At 38.1% G+C, this 21,614-nt stretch overlaps 1 protein-coding gene across 1 annotated transcript in view; it reads right to left on the reverse strand.

The window, feature by feature from the left end:
- The window catches only part of LOC143879048 (uncharacterized), a 32,590-nt gene extending 19,050 nt beyond the window's left edge, over positions 1 to 13,540 (reverse strand). The window contains exons 1-5 of the mRNA XM_077381248.1: positions 13,369 to 13,540; positions 2,340 to 2,843; positions 1,339 to 1,985; positions 961 to 1,132; positions 250 to 711 (exon numbers count right to left, since the gene is read on the reverse strand). Coding sequence (XP_077237363.1) covers positions 250 to 711; positions 961 to 1,132; positions 1,339 to 1,985; positions 2,340 to 2,843; positions 13,369 to 13,540 — 1,957 coding nt within the window. The remainder of the gene's footprint in view (positions 1 to 249; positions 712 to 960; positions 1,133 to 1,338; positions 1,986 to 2,339; positions 2,844 to 13,368) is intronic.
- Positions 13,541 to 21,614: the final 8,074 nt, after the last annotated feature.

The raw sequence follows: 21,614 nt of genomic DNA on the forward strand, positions 1-21,614 counted from the left end.
CCTCTTAATTTTTCAAGGACTTTAGGTTGAAACAGTCATAGATCTTCAAATGTTGGAGAGAGGGCAGTTCTTGCAACAAGAACTTGGGCCAATGCCTCAATTTATCACAGCATTCTATGTTTAACCTCTGAAGAGCAGTTAAGGGTAGCAGGAACCCACATGGTAGTAAGCCTAGGCGTTTAAATTTTGTGATAGTCAATATGGAAAGAGAGGTGAGGTTAGGCGCTAATGAGCCAAATAGATTCTCACCACACCTCCCTAGTTTTAAATCACAAAGAGATGAGAGCATCGGGAGGGCACTCAAATTTTCACAATCACTTATATCCAACATTGTGAGGGCAGGAAGAAGGTTGGCTTTGGGAAACACCTGCAGCTTTGGGCATTCGCTTAATGTAAGCTCACGAAGATAGAGAAGATGGCCATCAGGAGGCAAGAGATGTTCGCATTTTCGACAATCGCTAAAGGTAATGCTTGTTAAATTAAAGAGATGCCCGATCCAACTTGGGAAGCTGAGACCTCCGTACGATTTTATGAGTAATTTTTTGAGGTTTGTGTGGGATTGGAGGCCTTCCAATACCCTCTCGTCATTAACTATTTCATCTTCTGAATTATCATCATACCCATTCCATTCCAACTCCAACTCATTAAGTTGTTTTTTATCTCTCAAATTGGCTTCCTTTGCCTCCTCCGTGTTTACCACATCATCAAGACCTGAAATGTGAATTTCCCTTTTAAGGTTCCTCATGTTCTTCAACTCTACTATCCGACATCCACTCTCTTTACACAACGTGAATTTCGACCATGTTTGGAGAGAAGTTAATTTTCCAATTCATGGCAAAGAAATTGAGTACCACAAGTTCTGATCTAAATCAAGATGTCGTAGATTAATCAGATTCGTGATGCCTTTGGGTAACTCTTCAAGTTTTAAACAACACACCAGATTTAGCGTTTGCAGATTACAGAGACTAGTTACTGATTCAGGCAGCCTATCGATGTGCGTGTAAGAGAGGTCAAGGTGGCGTAGGTGTTTCAATTGGCCAATCGAATCTGGAAACTTTTTTATTGCAGTCCAACTCAAATCCAACACACGCAAGAATCTCAACTCCGTGAATGGATCATTGATGATTGGTGTCTTGAAGGAAAATTGAGTGTTCAATAGAAAAGTGCGTAAGCTTTTAAATTTGTATAAGTCCTCCAAAGATATTAAATCCTCTTTTATCCATGATATATAACGGGCCATTTTAGGGATGGTTCGTGACATATCATGTTCCATTCTAAGACATTCATCACCTGAGATGGATTCTGCTAGATCATGCATCTTGTATATTGAAGTCTCACCAAATTGATGCGAATATTGAAAGAAAACTTTAACGATAAATCATCAAATAAGTCCGCACCTATCTCTTCTAGGAGTGTGATTCCTTTGGGCTGAATGAAGCCCACAGCCATCCATTGTTGAACCAACACAACCTTTTGAAACTCATGATCTTTCGGAAATATGGAACAGTAGGCAAAACATTGCTTTTGATTTGCTGGTAAGTGGTGGTACCTCAATCGTAAAGCTGGCAAAATCTCACTTTCTTCATCCTTCCATATTTCGCTTTTCAAGATGCTTTCCCACTCACTCACATTCCTTTTTGAAGACAAGATGCCTCCCAATGTCTTTATTGCCAAAGGCAGGCCATTGCACTTCCACAGGATTTGCCTATCAATTTCCTCCAATTCCGGATGGGCATTTGAAATTCTTGCCCTCCGAGTAAACAATCCCCAACAATCATCAACTGGTAACCCCTCCAAAGAGTGGGAAGGAATTGTGCCCATCATCCTTGCAACCCTTTCACTTAGTGTAGTTACAATAATTTTACTTCCCTTTGCTCCAACTCCAAGGGGCACTCGTAGACTGTCCGAATGATTTTGATTGTCATCCCACATGTCATCTAGAACAATTAAAAATCTTTGATCCTTAGTAACTCTTGGAGACGCTGCTGCATGACATCCATGTTGGAGAGATCACATTTGGATCCTGTTGCAGATTCAATCAGCTTATTTGTTATTCTTATTACATCAAAATCGTCAGACACACAAGCCCATGATCTCAGTTTAAATGATTCTCAACCCTGCTATCGTTATAGACGAACTGCGCAAGAGTAGTCTTCTCAAGCCCACCCATGCCAACTATGGGAATAACAGAAAGTTCATCATCTGATTCCAACAATTTTATTATTTTCTCTTTGTCGACTTGTCTACCAATGACATCAGATTCGTTTACTAAAGAGCTAGTTTGGAGACGTCTCTCTTCTTCTTCTTTTTCTCTATCTTTATTTCCAGATGGAAGTTACGTTCATTGGCTATCACATCTAACCTCGCTCTAATCTCGCTTATCTTATGTGCAATGTCACTTCGATACAAAACAGGGTTCTTAGAACTGAAACAAGAGAAGAGGAATTTCCGCACCTGATTTCTCTTGCTTGGTTGAACTCCGTACTTCAACATAGATAGTAAAGCTTCCGTCGCAATATCGTCCAGTATGTCTTCAGCGTCGTAAGCCACAACCTTTAGTTTACGAAGCCAGTTTCGCACAGCCTTAGAGTGAATTTGCTTTTCCTCAGCATCTTCAAGCACATCTTGAATTACTTTCACTGTGCTCTGTAAGATTTCCAGCTCCTTCTCAACACCCCATATTGATTTAATTTCTTGTATTTCCAATTCCTTCAAATTGACAAACACTGAAGCAAGACTTGTGGATACTATTGCAGCCATACCTTCTCCTCTAGAAAGGAGTACAACCCCAAGATGCCTCTGTCTGTAGTTCAGAGAGAGAATAGCAGGAGCTTCAGGAGCTGCTGTTACAACAACAAATAATGAAGCAAGCACTATAGTGGCAAGCAGCATCAGCTTTTATCAACTTCTTTTGTTTAAATATTGAATTTCAAAGAATTGAAGCATATTAAATTATGTCTATCTTGAAGAGATTTGAGAATTGAGAGAATCTGCAACCTTGAGTCAGTTATGACTTTTGGTTGCTATTTATATTGCATTGCATATTTACATGACAGTATGCCCCTTTGATAGGGCTAATATTACATTGAATATTTTACAGGTTATTACCCTCCCGCAATTTGAACCGGTTTTTCACAAACAGTCAAATTGGAACGAAGATAAGCATAACGTGCCGTTGATAGGCCTTTAGTAAAAATGTCTGCAAGCTGATGTTCAGTTGGTAGATAAAAAACTTTGAGTTCTCCTTGGCCACTTTTTCGCGAACAAAATGATAGTCAATGTCAACATGTTTTGTACGCGAGTGCATGACAGGATTTTCGACCAAATAAGTTGCGCCAATGTTGTCACAATGTACCTCCACTGGATTAGACAAAAAAAAATTAAGTTCCCTTAATAAAGATTTAATCCAACAAGTATCCGCCACTGTATAGGCAATTGCTCGATATTCTGATTCCGTGCTTGAACGAGAGACAGTAGGCTGTTTCTTTGCAGACCAAGATATTAAATTATTTCCGAGAAAAATGCAGTAGCCCGTCGTTGACCTTCTTGTATTTAAACAACCAACCCAGTTTGCATTTGAAAAGGCATGTAAAGAATTGATAGAAGTAGAGAATAAATTTATACCATAATTGACAGTGCCTTTAATGTAGCGGAGGATTCTTTTGACGGTCTGAAGATGACTTTGCCTTGGGGCATGCATATACTGACAAACTAAATTAACTGCGTAAGATACATCAGGTCTTGTGAATGTTAGATATTGGAGTGCCTCTACAATCCGTCAATATTCCGTTGGATCATTTAGAAGGTCAGATGAATCATGTTCTGATAACTGAGTTTTTGGAGTAATAGGAGTAGAAACAGGCTTTGAACAATCCATTTTCGTCTTTTGAAGAATTTCTGCAGCATACTTTGCTGGGCATAAAAATAATCCATTTTTTGTTTTTGACGCTTGAATGCCAAGAAAATAAATCAAGTTTCCCAAACTTGTCATAGCAAATTCATTTTGGAGGGTACAATGAACTTTCAATGAATGTTGATTTATGTTTGGTTGCCAAATTTGCATTGAAACTCCATTTGACTCTCAGGTATGTTTGGAACATCATCATTGCCTTTTTTTCCTAAGTGATGCCCATGTGGCGCTAATGTCCCCCTCCCCCCCCCCCCCTCATCTTCCAACCAAAATTTACCAAAATGGAGAAATTTGGATGGAAGAAGAGTGGAAAAGGTCTTATTTTATTCTCTTTCTTTCTCTCTTCCCTATCTCTCTCTACCAAACTCTATATTGGTAATGACATCCCTACTCTTCGAATAGGGGTGCAACTCGGGTGGGGTTGGGTCAGGTTGAGGCCAACTTGACCCGACCCGAGGAACCCTTTTTTCCAACCCGACCCGAGCTCAACCCTACCCCACCCGAGGTTTTAAGGGTACAAAAAAATGATAAAAAAATGTCGGGATTCACTCGTGTCGGTGTAAGCCCAATGGATCCCACCTTGGCAATCTTCTGTATTTTGATGATTCCAAACACAAGTTGATTTGTGTTGTATTTCTAATGTGTTGGTGTTTCAAGTGCATGTATTGGAAATCAAGCTATCAAACACTAAAGTCAAGGAAGCATGGATCAAGACTTGAATTATCTTGAAGATCAAATGGACCAAAGAAAAGAAGAAGGCTCGAACCAACCATGGAGACTATGTGAAGCCAAAGGAATGAAGAAATGATCCATGGAGACAATGAAGACTTAAAGAGGAAGATCATTGTTGAAGATTTAAGTGTGTCTCAAATCTTTTGAATGTTAAGCCTAATCCTTAGCTTAGGATCTATTAGAGGGTCAAGGGAATATTAAATAAGGTCCTAAAACATGATAAATATCTTGGGACAAGCCTGAGAGAAAAAATCGAAAAGATAGACATCATTGGCACTTGCTTAGTATTTCACTTAGTGACCACAGACCTTAATTTGATAATAATTGGTCAAAAATATTTTCAAAAATATTTTTTAAAATATTTTTAATAGAAATATCTCATCGTTTCCATTCAGATCGAGTATAAGAAAGTCGAAATCCGATGAGAAACGAGTGAGATACGAATTTTACAAAACAGGCTGAAAAACCAATTTTTGTAACCGCGGACGTTCGAACTTCGTCCGTCTGTAAACTGGAACAAATGGCCGGCCAACGCTGAACATCTGGAAAACCAGTGGACGTCCATGACGGTCTCTGGCACACTGAAAATAGCGGTTGAAGTTCTAAAAGTTGCACTGAATTACAGTTTTACCCCTATAACGGCTACTTTTGGTCTCCCCTACCTATATAAATGTCTCTAACTTTCCTAAACTCATCTCTAACACTCCAAAACCTAAATGGAACATATCTAAGTGTGGAGAATCCTCCTTAAGCCTCTACTTGGTCATTTATAAAAGATTGGGCATAGGACTTCATTGTATATCTTTGAGAGTTGTTTTGTGAGTACTTGAGAGATTGATCTTGCCTTTGAAGAGGCATTTGTATTTTCATTTTCTTTTTATTATTCTTGTATTGGGTCAAGTGCGAAGGGACGCGGGGCCATCTCAAGGGCGAGTGCGAAGAAATGCGGAGCCATCTCAAGAGCAAGTGTTGGAGACGCGTAGCTTTCTCTGAGTTAGTGAGTCTTGCGAGGCAGACCTTTCATTGATTGTACCCTCCATTAAGGGAACCGGATTAGCGCAGCCATCAAGATTCTTGGTGGAGTGGACGTAGGCCTTGATGTGGATCCTTGGACCGAACCGCTTAAATATCCGGTGCACTCTTTCTAACTCTATCTCTATTGTGCATTGCATTTTTACTTGTCTATGCTTAAATTCTAAATTTGCCTTTGTTTTTCTTAATTTTGCATTAACTAAGGCAAAAGTTTTTGAAACCCAATTCACTCTCCCTCTTGGGTTGCCATCACCCTGGGGATTTCAGTCGGGTTGCCCAAACCCTCAACCCGAACCCGTCCAAAACTCAGCCCGGGTTGGGAAAACTCAACCCGACCCAAGTTGCACGCCTATCTTCAAGAGGATTGCTGTGCAACTGAACACTACTAACCACTCTTCCACTATTTTCCGAATGGAAATTCAACACATCTTCCATGCTTGTCTAAACCCTTTTGACTTCTTATTCCACTGCTCTCCAAGCCACGCCTGAGCAACCAAATAGGGCATAATAGATTGTTGAATTGCTTTACATGCCAATGATCCTCACTATTTATCATGCTATAGATTAGTTGCCGTGACATATAATACATTTATTATTTTCAAATCTTACTAGGAATGCCATGATAGTTATTTCCCATGAAATTATATGTAATGAACGTCCAAATCAATTGTCAAGATTATCATTCAATCTCGTGTTTCACCTTTGCATCATTCCCCGAGCACAACGTAGGTACAACAAGACATACACTCTCACGGCATTTTTGTTTCTCGCATTTCAAGTACATTGAAATGAAAAAGAAAAATTGTGAGATGAGGGCTTAGTTGTCGGGAAACTGAAGAAAAAATAGACAGAAAATGAAAATGGTGAGACTCCGCTTCTGAGTCAGATTCATTTAGTTGGACTTTAACAAGATGAATGGATGACCGGTCCCTTATGCCACAAATGGGGCCCCATATGTTTATGTTGGTATGATCCCAACAGCTCGTCTGTTTAGCATTTTTCAAATAAGAATTATCAAGATCGGATCCTACCATGTGATTGGAATCCCATGATATTAAGGGGACGTTTCGATACATGGATTTTAAAATCTTGGATCTCCTCAAAATTGTAGTTGGGAGATGAGAAAAGAAGGAGACTGACTGCTTCACGTCTCTTTTATTTTTAAGTATTGTTTTTTTAAAGTATCAATTCTACTACTTCATATGTTAAATGTGTCAGTTCTGCTATTGTGGTTGAATCTGTTATTTAGGAATAGGGGGAAATTTTGAATTATACCTTTTACCAAAATGAATTTGATGATAAATAGCAATATGTGGAAATCTGCAAGATCTGATCTGTAAAATAAAATAATAATCAAATATATAGTGAGGAGAAACTTATCAATGAGTTGAGGCACGAATCTCAATTCGATGTCATCGAGATAAGTATCGCCCCAACATACGACGAATCGGGTGCAAATTGGGTCTGTTAGCCCAAGGGTTCAACAAGTACTTCTAGTTATGTGTTTTGATGATTAACAAACTCAATTTGTCATATGATGATTATTTGGACTAATGTTCTTCAATGTCTAAGTGAATATGTTCCAAGCTCAACAAGCTCAAATACTATCACGGCTGTAACCCAAAGGACAATTCACTCAAGTACAAAGTGGACTCAAAGGCATGAAGAAGGCAAGAACAAATCACTTCAAAGATCCTTCAAAAGGAAGTTCAAGACATTTCCAAGAACCTTCAAAAGGAAAGTCAAATGCAAGCCCAAAATAATGGAAATCACTTCAAAGATCAAAGCCATGCTCAAGCGAATAAAGGAAGTTGATGGACGCCAAGGCAAAGCTTCATCAAAGTGCCATCAAGATTGAAGAGCAAGCTCTACTTAGATTGTATTAGGTCTATCATGTATGTCTCAGTTAAACGCACAAAAGAGAGCTTAAAATAAATCTAAAATGAACCTAATTGAACAAGTGAATGACCATGGTAGTGTCCTCACATATTTGGATCCATATGGCATTCTATTCATCAAGTTAAAAGTGAATACCGAAGGCTCAAACAAAACAACAAACAAAAAGGCAAAAATGTTGTCCAGATAGCCTTCACAGAATTCTGTGGATTCCCACGGAATTCCATGACATGTTCCGTTGGAAAAAATAAAAAGGGCAACAATCACTATGAAATTCCGTGCAATGCTTCCATAATGACCGTTGGGGAGTCTAAAACGGCCATATTTCATACTCCCCTATATATATGAGTTACTAAGGCCTTAATGGATACTTTTTATGACTCACCAAATATTCCTTGAGCATTCATAAGGAAATCACTTTCTTACTATCTCTTGTGCCTTTAATCTTTGATTACTCTTGAGAGACCTTAGGTTTTACTTGTTCATCTTCTTTTTGAGTGAGAGTGAGTGATTCTTACTTTGTAATCAACCTACTAAGAGGCAAGCGAGCTACATCTTCTCTTCTTTATTGTATTTGGCAGAAGGGGCACCGAAGTTAAGTCCCTTGGAGCGTTCAAGCTCGGATTGTACTTGACAGAAAGAATGCCATATTTAAGTTCCTTGGAAGAAGATTCTTAGTGGATTCCTCAAGAGATCAACTCTGGAAGAGTCGAGTAGGTCTTGGGTTTAAGTACTTCAACTCTTGACTCTAAAACTAATTCCAATTCTTAATCATCTTAAAACTAGAGCAAGAAAGTTTTTCAAAGTTCTTAAATTTTAAAAAGACACCCAATTCACCCCCCTCTTGGGTTGCTAAGTGGAATTTCAGGGTCTTTTGGCCTATGTCTCCAGGATACAACAACTCCGCTCCAGGCGGTGTGCACTCACGCTACCTGAATGCTTAGTTAGCCTTTGATCGGAGATGAAAAATGACAGAAAACTCTTCAAAACAGAAGGAACCAGTAGGTAGAAGAAGATGAATAAAACCAGAGAGAACTTTCTTTTTTTCGTATTTTTCTCTCAACCCAAAGGACGCCTTAAAAGGACTTTCAAAAGTCACATCCTTAAATCCCTTAATTAAGGGATGATTTTGAAAACCTTGCCCAACGGGAAGAAAGACAAAACTGCACTTAATGGGCGGATACAAAACCAAAGCGTCAAAACACATGCTCAATAACTTTGAATTTCCAAGAACGACGAAGTTAATTTCCAAGAATGGCGAAGTTATTTCCCAAATACCGGCAAAGTTATTCTCTAAATACTGGTGAAGTTCTATTCAATAACGGTGAAGTTATTCGTCTATAACTTCGAAGTTCCCTGTAATAAGAAGAAAAATAAAAGATAGGGAAAAGCTTTGAGCCACACGCACGGCCGACCGAGCTGCGCCACGCTGGGTGGTGCGCGTGTGTGGTATAATCAAAAGCCCACGGTGTCCACTTGGCCACTCATGTGCGTAGGCCTCCATTTTCCTCTTCTCATTAAAAAACCAAGAGAATTGAAAAACAATATAAACCCGTGCCTTTCCTCCACTTTCCAATACGGGACTAAAAGTCCTCAAAAAGGACAAAGGGAAATGAGGGAAACACAAGTTTGCTTTCAAAAGTCCACAAAAGCTTAAAGTATAAAAGCGTAAAGACAAAAACAACTGGGTAAAGATTATAATTTTGAATTGTAATAAGACTTTCTCCTTTTCACACAAAGGAAAAGCCAACAATCCCGCACAAATTGAATATTATAATTAAAGAAATAAAGTTAAGAAGGGACAACTCTAATCAAGGCAAGAAAATAAGTTATGCATCGGTATATGTATTTTTTGGACTTGAACCTAGACCTAGTGCAAATATATCGAGTTTACTAAGTACTTGGTGAACTAGAGTCTTGTACCAAGGACCTTCAACGATAAATAGAGACAACATATCACACACACAACAAATCACGCAAGCGTATGTACTTGGTTCAAGCGTATTCTCGGTGTAGCACTTTTCGACCATGTGCTCGATCCTGTCTCATGGGTGCTCTAGAGAATCAACCTAAATTCTCATAGATGCGGCCACACTTCTACACTCACATATGTGTATATATCAAGAGTGCCCTGTAGCTACGCACCCCACTGAGAACTCAGCTATAGATAACATTAAGAGTTATAATAACTCATCATCTACTCGTTACAGGTTGCACCCACGCACACCATAGGGATAGGTTTAGTGAAGTTCACTTCACTTTAAACACGGTACAAAACAAAACTACTCAAGTAATTTGTTGTTCCTATTGAACCTACTTCTTGGGTTCTTCAGATAGATAGGTTGAGTTACCATTATAAGTGGTTCAAGACATGGGCCTCAGACCCATCCCCCTCGATGTGCTCAAGACCAAGTTCTTACTTAGTCATTTGGTCAAACAATTTGATATTTTTTCTTCCTACCTCACAAAATCAATTGTGATCACTCCATTTTCAACAATTGTCTTATGGAGTTATGTTTCCGACGTATGTCGAGATTTCTCATTGTATACATTATTTTCTGCGAATACAATGGCAGCCTTGCATTCACAATGAATTACAACACCGATACCGGTTTATTCCAAAGAGGAATATATATAAGAAGATTTCTAAGCCATTTGGCTTCCTCACTTGCTTTCCTTAATGCGACAAACTCGGATTTTGTAGTGGATCTGGCAATGCAAGTTTGCTTGATTGACTTCCAAGAAACTGCAACTCTCCTAAGAGTGAAGACATATCCACTCCTAGACTTTGTTTCCAGCCCTGACGCCTAGTTAGCATCACTGTATCCCTCTAATACAGATGGATATTTAGAAAATGTAAACCATAGTTAATAGTACCCTTAAGGTATCTCATTACTCTAAGTAGTGCATTCTAATCATCATGTCCAGGATTGCTATTGTAACTACTGAGTCTCCATACTACATAAGCGATATCTGGCACTGTACAATCATCAAATACATAAGACTCCCAATTACTCTATAATATCTGGTTGGTTAACACCATCTCCTTTATTTTTACCCAAACTTATATTTGAATCATAAGGTGTAGACACAGGTTTATAGTCATACTGGTTAAACCTTTGAAGAATTTTCTCTATTTAATGAGACTGGGTTAAAATTATTTCATTTGGTTCCTTTTAATTTCAATACCTAGGATAACATCACCCTTACCCTAGTCTTTCATGTCACACTTAGTTCATAAAAACTTCTTGGTTTCTTTTATGTCTTTAACATCTATTCTGATGATCAACATATCATCTACATACAAACATACAATTACACCCGTGTTTCCATTAAATTTACTATAGAAACATTTATCTGATTCATTAATTATGAATCCATTTGATAGCATCACCCTATCAGATTTCCCATGCCATTGTTTAGGAGCTTTTTTAGACCATACAATGATTTCACCAGTTTACACACTTTGTGTTCTTGGCCTTGAATTACAAAGTCTTCAGGTTGCTCCATGTAGATCTGTTGATCTAACTCACCATTTAGAAATGCTGTTTTAACATCCATATGATGGATTTCCAAGTTATAAATTGCTGCATTAGAAATCAACACTCTAATGGTTGTGATTCTAGTAACTGGTGAATATGTGTCGAAGAAGTCAATTCCTTCTTTTTGTTTAAACCCTTTAGCTACCAATCTAGCTTTATATTTATCTACCGTTCCATCAGTTTTTAATTTCCTTTTAAAGATCCGCTTGCAACCAAGTGGTTTACACCCAGGAAGTAGACCAGTCATATCTAAGTGTTGTTAAACATTATTGAATCAATTTCAGTTTTAATAACATCTTTCTAAAAGGATGCATCGGGCGAAGATATTACTTCTTGTATATTAAAGGGTCACCTTCTGCAAGGTATGATATAAAATCAGGACCAAAGCTAGTTTCAGTTCTAGCTCTCTTGATCTTCTAAGTTCCATTACTTTATCAAAAGTGTCACTATCACAAGACGACGAAGCCAAGGCCTCTTAAACTATCATTAGTATGTCTATTGTTATATGGAAATATGTTCTCAAAGAACTCAGCTTCTCTGGATTCTACGATAGTGTTAGGCTAAATCTCACTTTTCTGAGATCTAATAACTAGGAACTTATAAGCACTACTATTATGTGCATATCCGATAAATGCACAATCAACTGTTTTAGATCCTAGTTTGGATTTCTTAGGACTAGGTGCTGCTACGTTAGCCAAGCACTCTCACACTTTAATGTATTTATAGCTTGGCTTTCTGTTTTTCCATAACTCAAGGAGTTTTATCAGTATCTGAATATGGAATTTTATTTAGAATATAGCATGAGGAGAGAAGTGCCTCTCCCGAAGGTTTTGTGGTAAACCTAAACTTCCTAGAATTGCATAACCATTTCAACTAGGGTTCTATCTTTTCATTCTACCACACCATTCTGTTGTGGAGAATAAGGTGCTGTCACCTAATGGATTACTCCATGGTTTTCGTAGTATTCAATAAATTCATTTGAGGTATATTAACCTCCACTAGCAGACCTTATAATTTTTATCTTCTTCTAACTAGTTTTCAACCTCAGTTTTATAGGTAATGAATTTTTAAAATGACTAATCATTATTTCTCATAAGGTACACTGTGCAAACCTAGAATAGTCTTCTATGAATGTTATAAAGTATCTTTTACCACCCCTAGTTAATATATTGTTTAATCCACACACATCACTATCAATAAGTCCTAAGACTTTTGATTGTCTTTCTATTTTATAGAATGGTTTTCTACTGTACTTAGATTGTACACAAATTTCACATTTGTCATTTGAACTATGATCAGTACTATGTATTAAACCTAAGTTCACCATTTTCTTCAAGGAAGAAAGGTTCACATGACCTAGTCTACCATGCCACACAACGAAAGAGCCCACAATATAAGAAGAAGAAGAAGACGATTTATTCATGTCACTTTTAATTACATTAAGTTTGAAGAGTACCTTGCAAGCATACCCTTTCCCCACAAATGACCCATTCAAAGTTAAAAAAACTTTGGCGACTTCAAATGCTATCTTAAAGCCTTTCTTGACCAATAGTGAACCCGACACCAGATTCTTTCAAATATCTGGTACGTGAAGAACATCTTTCAACTTTAGAACTCTACCATATGTGAGCTTTAAGATTACCGTTCACTTTCCAACAACAGCCTATGACGAAGAGTTCCCCATAAAAAGCTACTCTCCATCTGCCCAAAAATAATAGGAAGTGAATGCACTCCTATCACTACAAATGTGATTCTTCTTAAAGTTCTTGGTGGTTTTTTAGAGTTTACCACATGTCTTATGTTTTGGTTTGTGTTTACTCTCATACTTAGACTCTGTGTGATTGGCCTTAGATATATAGTCAAAGTTTCTATGGGACTTGTTTCTAGAGAGGTTTTCTTCTTCAGTTCTTAAATACACAAAGAGATCATGAAGAGAAATATCATTTCTATCATGTTAGAGGGTGTTTTGATATTTCTCCCAACACAGTGGTAACTTATCAATGATAGCGGATACTTGAAATTCTTCATCTGTTTTAATCTCCTTAGAAAGGATTTTAGCTACTATAAATTGAATCTCATTCACTTGATCCATTAGGATCTCCCATCCACCATCATAAATCGGAAATACTTTCTTATGACATGTTTCTTAGACCATGCAGCCTTTACTAGGTATTTCTTCTCTAGGGTTTCCCAAATTCCTTTGTTACTCAAGGCATTCAAAATGTGTCCCTACACATATAATCATCCTTTTTTTACTCTTATCAGAAACATGAGATCTAGCAGGTTCATTTTCTTCTTCATTATTAACCATACCAGAAAGGACATACTCAAGTTCAAGAGTTGCAAGGAAAAATCTCAGTTTTTGTTGCCATCTCTTAAAATCAGATCCATCAAACTTCTCAGGCCTTTCAGCATGAGTTGAACCCATGATAGAATAATCCGAAATATCCCTTTATAAAATTCAGATACTTATCTCAAGATTCTTATTTAGGCATAGAGGGGAAATTTTGAATTATACCTTTTACCAAGATGAATCTGATGATAAATAGCAATGTGTAGAAATTTGTAAGATCTGATTTGTAAAATAAATGAATAATCAAATAAACATTGAGGAGAAACTTATCAATGATTTGAGGCATAAATCTCAGTTCGTTGTCTTTGAGACAAGTAATGCCCCCAGGGGGTGTGACTCACGCTACCAAGATTCCTAGCAAAAACGCTTACGTAGTCTTTGATCAGAGATGAAAAACGACAGAAAACTCTTCAAACAGAAAGAACCAGTAGGTAGAAGAAGATGAAAAAAACCAGAGAGAACTTTTGTTTTTTCGTATCTTTCTCTCAAGCCAAAGGAAGCCTTAAAAGGACTTCCAAAAGTCACGTCCTTAAATCCCTTAATTAAGGGACACATTTTTGGAAACGTTGCCAAACGGTAAGAAAGACAAAACCACACTTAATGGGCGGTTACAAAACCAAAGCGTCAAAGTGCTGAATAACTTCGAAGTTCCCAGAAATGACGAAGTTATTTTCCAAGAACAATGAAGTTATTTCCCAAATACCGGCAAAGTTATTCTCTAAATACCAGCGAAGTTCAATTCAAGAACGGTGAGGTTATTCGTCAATAACTTCGAAGTTCTCTGGGAACACATATAGCTAGTAACAAAAAGAAAAATCAAAGATAGGGAAAAGCTTTCACCCCGGCGGAGCCTCGCCGGGCCCGACGACGTGCGTGTGTGGTATAGCCAATAATAGTCCACGGGTCCACTTGGACACTCATGCGCGTAGGCCCCCCTTTTCCTCTTCTCATTCACAGACCAAGAAAGTGAAACATAATATAAACCCATGAGCCTTTCCTCCACTTTCCAATTCGGGACTAAAAGTCCTCATAAAGGACAAAGGGAAAGGAGGGAAACTCAAGTTTGCTTTCAAAAGTCCACAAAAGCTTAAAGTGTAAACGTTTAAAGACAAAATCAATTGGGTAAATATTATAATTTTGAACTATAATAAGACTTTCTCCTTTTCACACAAAGGAAAAGTCAACAGAATCTTCATGAACAAGTGTTGTTCTTGTTTCAATTGGCACTAGGTCTTCAATCCTTTTCATACAGTTTAAGTAAATTTCTGCAGAAACGTATAGGGTTGGTTTCAATATTAGGTGCTAGATAATAAATTTTCAATAGAATTTCACTTATCCATGAATCTCTGAAGGTCGCATGCTTCATGAGAATGAGAGAATTTCACTTGAAAAGCATCAACTCCGTGACACTTACACGACCATACTCATAGTTCTTCAAATTGCATACCTACTGTTTGGGCTTAGTTGTGTGAGAGAGAAAAAAAAATCTACCAATTGATATTTCTCCTCGAATATTGTATTTTCTTAAATCCATATTAATATTCAAGCCGATTTGCATATCTTGGGGATTCACAAAGACATGTTGTTAGTGTTTGATATTATCTTTGGCAAGGGATATGGATTTAAGTGACTGTTTTAGTTAAGGCCAAAATTCTACTTGGAATCCATGACTCAAAGTTCCACTATCAATCTGTTCTATATGGATTTGAGCTAAGGCGCACTTACACTCAATTTAAATAGCACCCAACTTGATACAGGATCTGCTTTAGAATTCATAGATCCTCGGCCAAATCATCATTTATTTGCTCTTGTCAAATCTTATTATATCCCATTGTTCCTTTACCCTTCACACGTGGCATTTCCATCCTCAATGATTACAACAATAGCAAATTAACAGTATCTTCATTTCCATGAATTCCAATTATGTCAGAAAGTATCTTGTTCTTCTGATAGGCTTATTGAATTTTTCTTTTCCAAATAACATGTATCCAAACAAGATTAATACCTTTCCAGGAAAAAGCTTTCTATTTCAGCTTAGTTGTACCAAACGGCGGAGAGGATTTTCTTGGAAAGGAAAGGAAGGCTTTCCTCGAAAAGCCTTTCCAGGGTGGAATGAATTTTCCGGCAAACCAATCAGGCCATAAGAGTAGGGCCTAGGATCGGTCTTTACTCCATGAGCACCGCACTGTCAGCAAAATACAGGGCAATTTTCGATTACTGGGCAGGAAGGTGTTAGGAACTGGGCCCGCCCAATTATAAACCGGTCTCTACCAAGGATGTGCGAGATCTATTGCTTGCATTATCTGAAATTGAAATCCTGGAAACATAAAGTGGGGTTCCTATTGTTGAAATCCCGAAACTTTGAAAACAGGTTCTGGTGGTGACTAGTGAGAATGTCATTGTTTCTGGGAGCCTTCGCTATAGTGATGTGCATCAAGAAGAGGGGATACAAGTATTTGTGCTATTTCTATAGTATATTCTCTTCTAGAAAAGAAGAAAACCCTAGGAATGAACAAATGAAACAAATAAATGACATAGAGACAAATTTTGAGGCACAAAAACTACCGTAAATCCAAGGTGTTACAGTCCTAAGTGGGGGCCCGCCTAGGTATGGGACTGAGTGGGACCCAGCTTGGTTTGGGACAGGTTTAAAGGGCCTTGCCTAACGCGTTCCATCAGCTCTGGAGCTTTTGGCGTATCGGTAAGGTACCTAACATTTGGTACATCATTTCATTCTGCTACCCTTGCTACCCCATGTTAAGAGAATTAGGGTTAAGCAAGAAGTTGCTTACAGCATTACACCCAAGCTATCTAGTTTCGAATACCAAGTTTGTTGCCTCCAGCCCCTATATATATATATATATATATATATATATATATATATATATATATATATATATATATATATATATATATACACTAGGGTTATTGACTGGTTAGTTGACTCTAGCCCATGTAGGCCCACTACACCGGTCTATTATCTTATTGGGCTTATATTAGAATATATATGGGTTATACTATATACCCAACAATCTCCTCCTATGTTCTACATATAACACAATCCAATAGATAGATAATGTGATGTCCAAATAATATATTGAATAATCCATATCACCATATCAAAAAGATCTTTAATCCAATAGAAAACATGAATACTTTTAAGAATAACCAAGAGTTTTAGAAATAATCTTAACTCAAACAAAAGAAGTTTCACTTGTAAGCGAACTATTTAATCAACTAAAAAGAAAATAATAGTTCCCTCATGTCTCTATAATGATTCACTCATCAAGTAAGTCATCCTCATCAAAATCCAAATCGAGGTAAGCTCTTCCATTTTCGCCAATTCCTGTAAATTACCAAATATGGATTTCATGAAAATGAATCCAATCATTTATGTAAAATACTAAAGTATCTAGTTCTACCAGAAGAATTTAGTACCATTTCATATTAGCTGAAAAAACAAATATCAATAAGCATGAATGTCAAGTTTCATTCAAGAACATGACCTAAATAGTTTCTTTTGCAAAGAACCATTCTATATAGTTTCTTTTGCAAAAAACCATTCCATGTTTTCATTTGGAGTGTTACATCCATCATACCCAAATTGAGTTGAGTTGTATCATCAAGTTTGGAATGAAACAACCTTCCCAAGAAGGACATGTCATCAAAAGTGGAATGACATAAAGACAATTGTAAACATCATTGAAACATATCAAGTGCTTATCTTGGCCAAGAAAGGGAGATTCGAAGAATTCAAAAATAACGTGAGGCAAGCAAAACACGAGAGAGAGAGCCACCTGGGAGTGAGATGATCTTGGAGTCTCAAAAGGAAGTTGAATACGTTCCACTATCAATCTGTTCTTTATGGATTTGAGCTAAGGCGCACTTACACTCAATTTAAATAGCACCCAACTTGATCCAGGATCTGCTTTAGAATTCATAGATCCTCGGCCAAATCATCATTTATTTTCTCTTGTCAAATCTTATTATATCCCATTGTTCCTTTACCTTTCACAGGTGGCATTTTCATCCTCAAAGATCACACCAATAGCAAATTAACAGTATCTTCATTTCCATCAGTTCCAATTATGTCAGAAAGTATCTTGTTCTTCTGATAGGCTTATTGCATATTTCTTTTCCAAATAACATGTATCCAAACAAGATTAATACCTTTCCAGGAAAAAGCTTTCCATTTCAGCTGAGTTGTACCAAACGACGGAGAGGATTTTCCTGGAAAGGAAAGGAAGGCTTTCCTCGGAAAGCCTTTCCAGGGTGGAATGACCTTTCCGACAAACCAATCAGACCATAAGAGTAGGGCCTAGTATCGGTCTCGACTCCATGAGCACGGCACTATCACCAAAATACAGGGCAATTTTCGATTACTGAGCAGGAAGGTGTTAGGAACTGGGCCCGCCCAATTATAAACCAATCTCTACCAAGGATGTGCAAGATCTATTGCTTGCATTATTTGAAATTGAAACCCTAGAAACATAAAGTGGGGTTCCTATTGTTGAAATCCCAAAACTTTGAAAACAGGTTCTGGTGGTGACTAGTGAGAATGTTGTTGTTTCTGGGAGCCTTGGCTACAGTGATGTGCATCAAGAAGAGGGGATACAAGTATTTGTGCTATTTCTATAATACATTCTCTTCTAGAAAAGCAGAAAACCCCAGGAACGAACAAATGAAACGAATAAATGAATGACATAGAGACAAATTTTGAGGCACAAAAACTACCGTAAATCCAAGGTGTTACAGTCCTAAGCAGGGGCCCGCCTAGGTATGGGACTGGGTGGGACCCAGCTTGGAATGTGACAGGTTTAAAGGGCCTTGCCTAACACATTACATCAGCTCTGGAGCTTTTGGCATATCGGTAAGGTACCTAACATTTGGTACATCATTTCATTCTGCTACCCTTGCCACGCCATACGAGGTTGTTTATGGAAAACCACGACCTTCTCTCACACTATATACTTCAGGAGGAACAACGGTGGCTACTGTAGAACAATAACTAAGAGAAATGGATATGTCATTCTCTTGGTTAGAGAAAACTTGTAACGAGCAAATCACAGAATGTAGCAACAAGCTGACCATCATCAGACTCGGACTGAGCAAAAATTTCAGGTTGGAGATATGGTTTCCCTACGATTGCAGCCATATCGGCAAGTCACTATAGCATTGAGGGCAAATATGAAGTTGGCACCAAAATTCTATGGTCCCTATAAGGTATTACAACGCATTGGCAGTGTGGCTTATAAGCTAGAAATTCCTGAGGGCTCAAAGGTCCCCCCCGTCTTCCACGTCTCATGTTTGAAAAAGAAGCTCAGATAGCAGGTCATACCACAAACGGTCTTGTAAGATGTTAACGATGAAGGTTAATTCCTTGCTGAACCCGTAGCTGTCCTTCAACGCAGGATGGTCAAGAGACACAACAGAGCAATTTCACAAGCTCTAGTGCAATGGTCAAATATGGCACCTGAGGATTCAACTTGGGAAAATTGGCATCAGTTGAAGGTGTGCTTTCCACATTTTGAACCTTGAGGACAAGGTTCTTTCCAAGGAAGGTGGAATGATACGTATCTGCTATCTTTTGGGTTATGATCATATAGTTATTTATTTCCTGTTATTTGTGTTAGCCCAAGGGTTCCCATGTGTGGCCCTACTCATTGTTTTGATGACAGCAAACCCACATTGATCGAAGTAGGTTGGTACTAATGATTTTACCATGATAAGCTTACACAGAAAATTTACAGTACCAAGATGGACAACTAGGCAAAACAATGCGATCAAAGGCAAAGTGAAGATCCGTCAACTAAGAAGGACAAAGACAAATCAAGTTGAACGTTAGAGAAGAGCAATCAACATCAAGATGGAGTCATTAAGAGCTAAGTCAAATCGAAGACCAAAGAACAAGCATGAACAAGGAAGGCTAAGCATGCTCATTCAACCACCGGACACAAGAGGATTATTCAAGAGTAGGTTGAATGGAGATCAACTTCAAAACAAGATTGCAAGTGTTTTCAAAGAGTTTCCAAAATGATTTTAAAGCAAAAATCCTAACATTCTTTGAAAACCATAACTAAGACCATGTGCTTTTCTATCACAAATGGACCCAAATATTTTCAGATTGTGCCAAAATTTTGTCCACTCCTTTCTCTCATATCTACTTTAATATGTACAAAAAATGGGAAGAAAACTCATTAATTTATTTGCTAAACTTGCAGACCAGACCTTGCGGCAGAAGTGGTCCAATCATCTGGTTGATCAAAAAGGGACCCAAACGTTTTCCAAATGAGCTAAATTTTGGTCCATAATCTTTTCTAATATCAATATCAATGTGTACAAAAAATCAGAGAAAAACTCATTCATTTGATAAGTGAACTTGCAGACAGACCTTGCGGCAGAGGTTTGCCAAATCATCTAGTTGGTCCCGGAGGCAACCAGACGTCTGGCGTCGGAAAATATGACCGTTGGGACTTTCGGCTAGTTCTTTTTTTTATTTTTCAAAACCTAAAAATGCCCATTATGTCCTCCAACGGTTATATCTTCTAAGGGGCTATATATATGAGTTTATTTTCATCATTTCAACACTTTTGCAAGCTTGAAAAGAGAACCCTAAGTGTGATTTAATATTTTCAAGCAATCTTTACAAAAGCCTTTCTTCTTTGCCCTAAATCTTGCAATCTACCTTGAAGAAGATCTCCAAAAGCCTATTTGCAATCTACTTGAAGAAGAATCACCCAAGCTTACTCTCCATCAATATTATTGAAGATCCCATAAGCTCACTTGCAATCCCATCATTGGAGAAGTTCTCATCAAGCTTACCTGCAACCATTTGGAGAAGATTTCTTGTATTGAAGTGGTGTATTAGCTTTAAGAAAAGGCATTCACACATTGTAATTTGAAAAATATTGTAATGGTGGAAAGGGCACCTATATTAACCCCTTGGAATTGGCGAGTGCTCGGAGACGCAGAGCCATCTTCGTGGGCGAGTGTTGAAGATGCGGAGCCTTCTTCCGTGTATCAAGAATCATACTTATAGTGGATTCCCTCAAGGACACAAACTTGGGAAGAGTGGAGTAGGTCTTGGAGTTTTAAGACGGAACCACTTAAAATCCTTGTGTGGTATCTCTTCTATTACCCTTCCCCTCTTCTCATTTACTTTGTAGTTGATAATTCTTTTACTTTTATTGTGTTAACCACTATTAACCAAAGATTAATTAACAAGGGTTAGTAAACATTTTAAAAAGGTTTTTAAAAGAGTAAATTTTTTAATATCCAACCAATTCACCCCCCTCTTGGTTGCTCAACTAGGATTTCAATTTGCTATGTTGAATAATCCTTCTTAGGTAGGACTCTATTTGAGATATCCATAAGCTAAATTGTTGGAGTCAAAGTCTATCTGTTGGAGTTGTTGGGCTATGATAAGCCGAGTTGTTTTCCTTTTGACAATAATGAGAAAACTATTTTGATATTAGAAATTGTGCAGAGGGCTTCCCCCGGATGAGGGAACCATAATATATTCTTGCTTCTGTGTTTTTCTTCCGTATACATAACATTTGGTATCAGAGCAGCCACCACGTCTTGTGTTTGAGTCACGGAAGAGGTGACCTGTGAAGAGGACTACCTGGAAAGGGCTACTTGGTTAAAAAAAAAAAAGGCTAGAGTGAAAACCGCCAGAGTGAAGTTGCCACAGAGTGGGCCGCCGTGGAAGGGGAGACCTGTGGAAAGGGCTACCTGGAAAAAAGGCCAGAGTGAATGCCGTCACAGAGTGGGCCGCCTAGGACGGCGGATTCGGAAATATGGTGGTATGTTACGGTCCTACGTGGGGGCCCGCCTAGGTATGGGACTGGGTGGGACCCAGCCTCGTATGGGACATGTTTAATGGGCCTTGGCTAATGCATTCCATCAGCTCTGGAGGTTTTGGCGTATCGGTAAGGTACCTAACACAAGGCCTAATGAAATTTTTCTGAAGCAGGGCTTATCTCCATATGGACCAATAAATGAATGGTTTGTAGATAATCTAAATAGGTGAGGTATTTTTACCAAAACTCAAAGCCACCATTTTGACTGCCATGAAAAAATTTTGCATGGAATTTTAGTTTGTCAAGTGGTGAAAGAGGGCTATAGAGGGTGGGAGACGGATAGACTA

This window comes from Tasmannia lanceolata, unplaced genomic scaffold (assembly GCF_043159265.1).
Source record: "Tasmannia lanceolata isolate RefF3 unplaced genomic scaffold, GAP_Taslan_0.1 ptg000006l, whole genome shotgun sequence".
NCBI classification, from domain to species: Eukaryota; Viridiplantae; Streptophyta; class Magnoliopsida; order Canellales; family Winteraceae; genus Tasmannia; species Tasmannia lanceolata.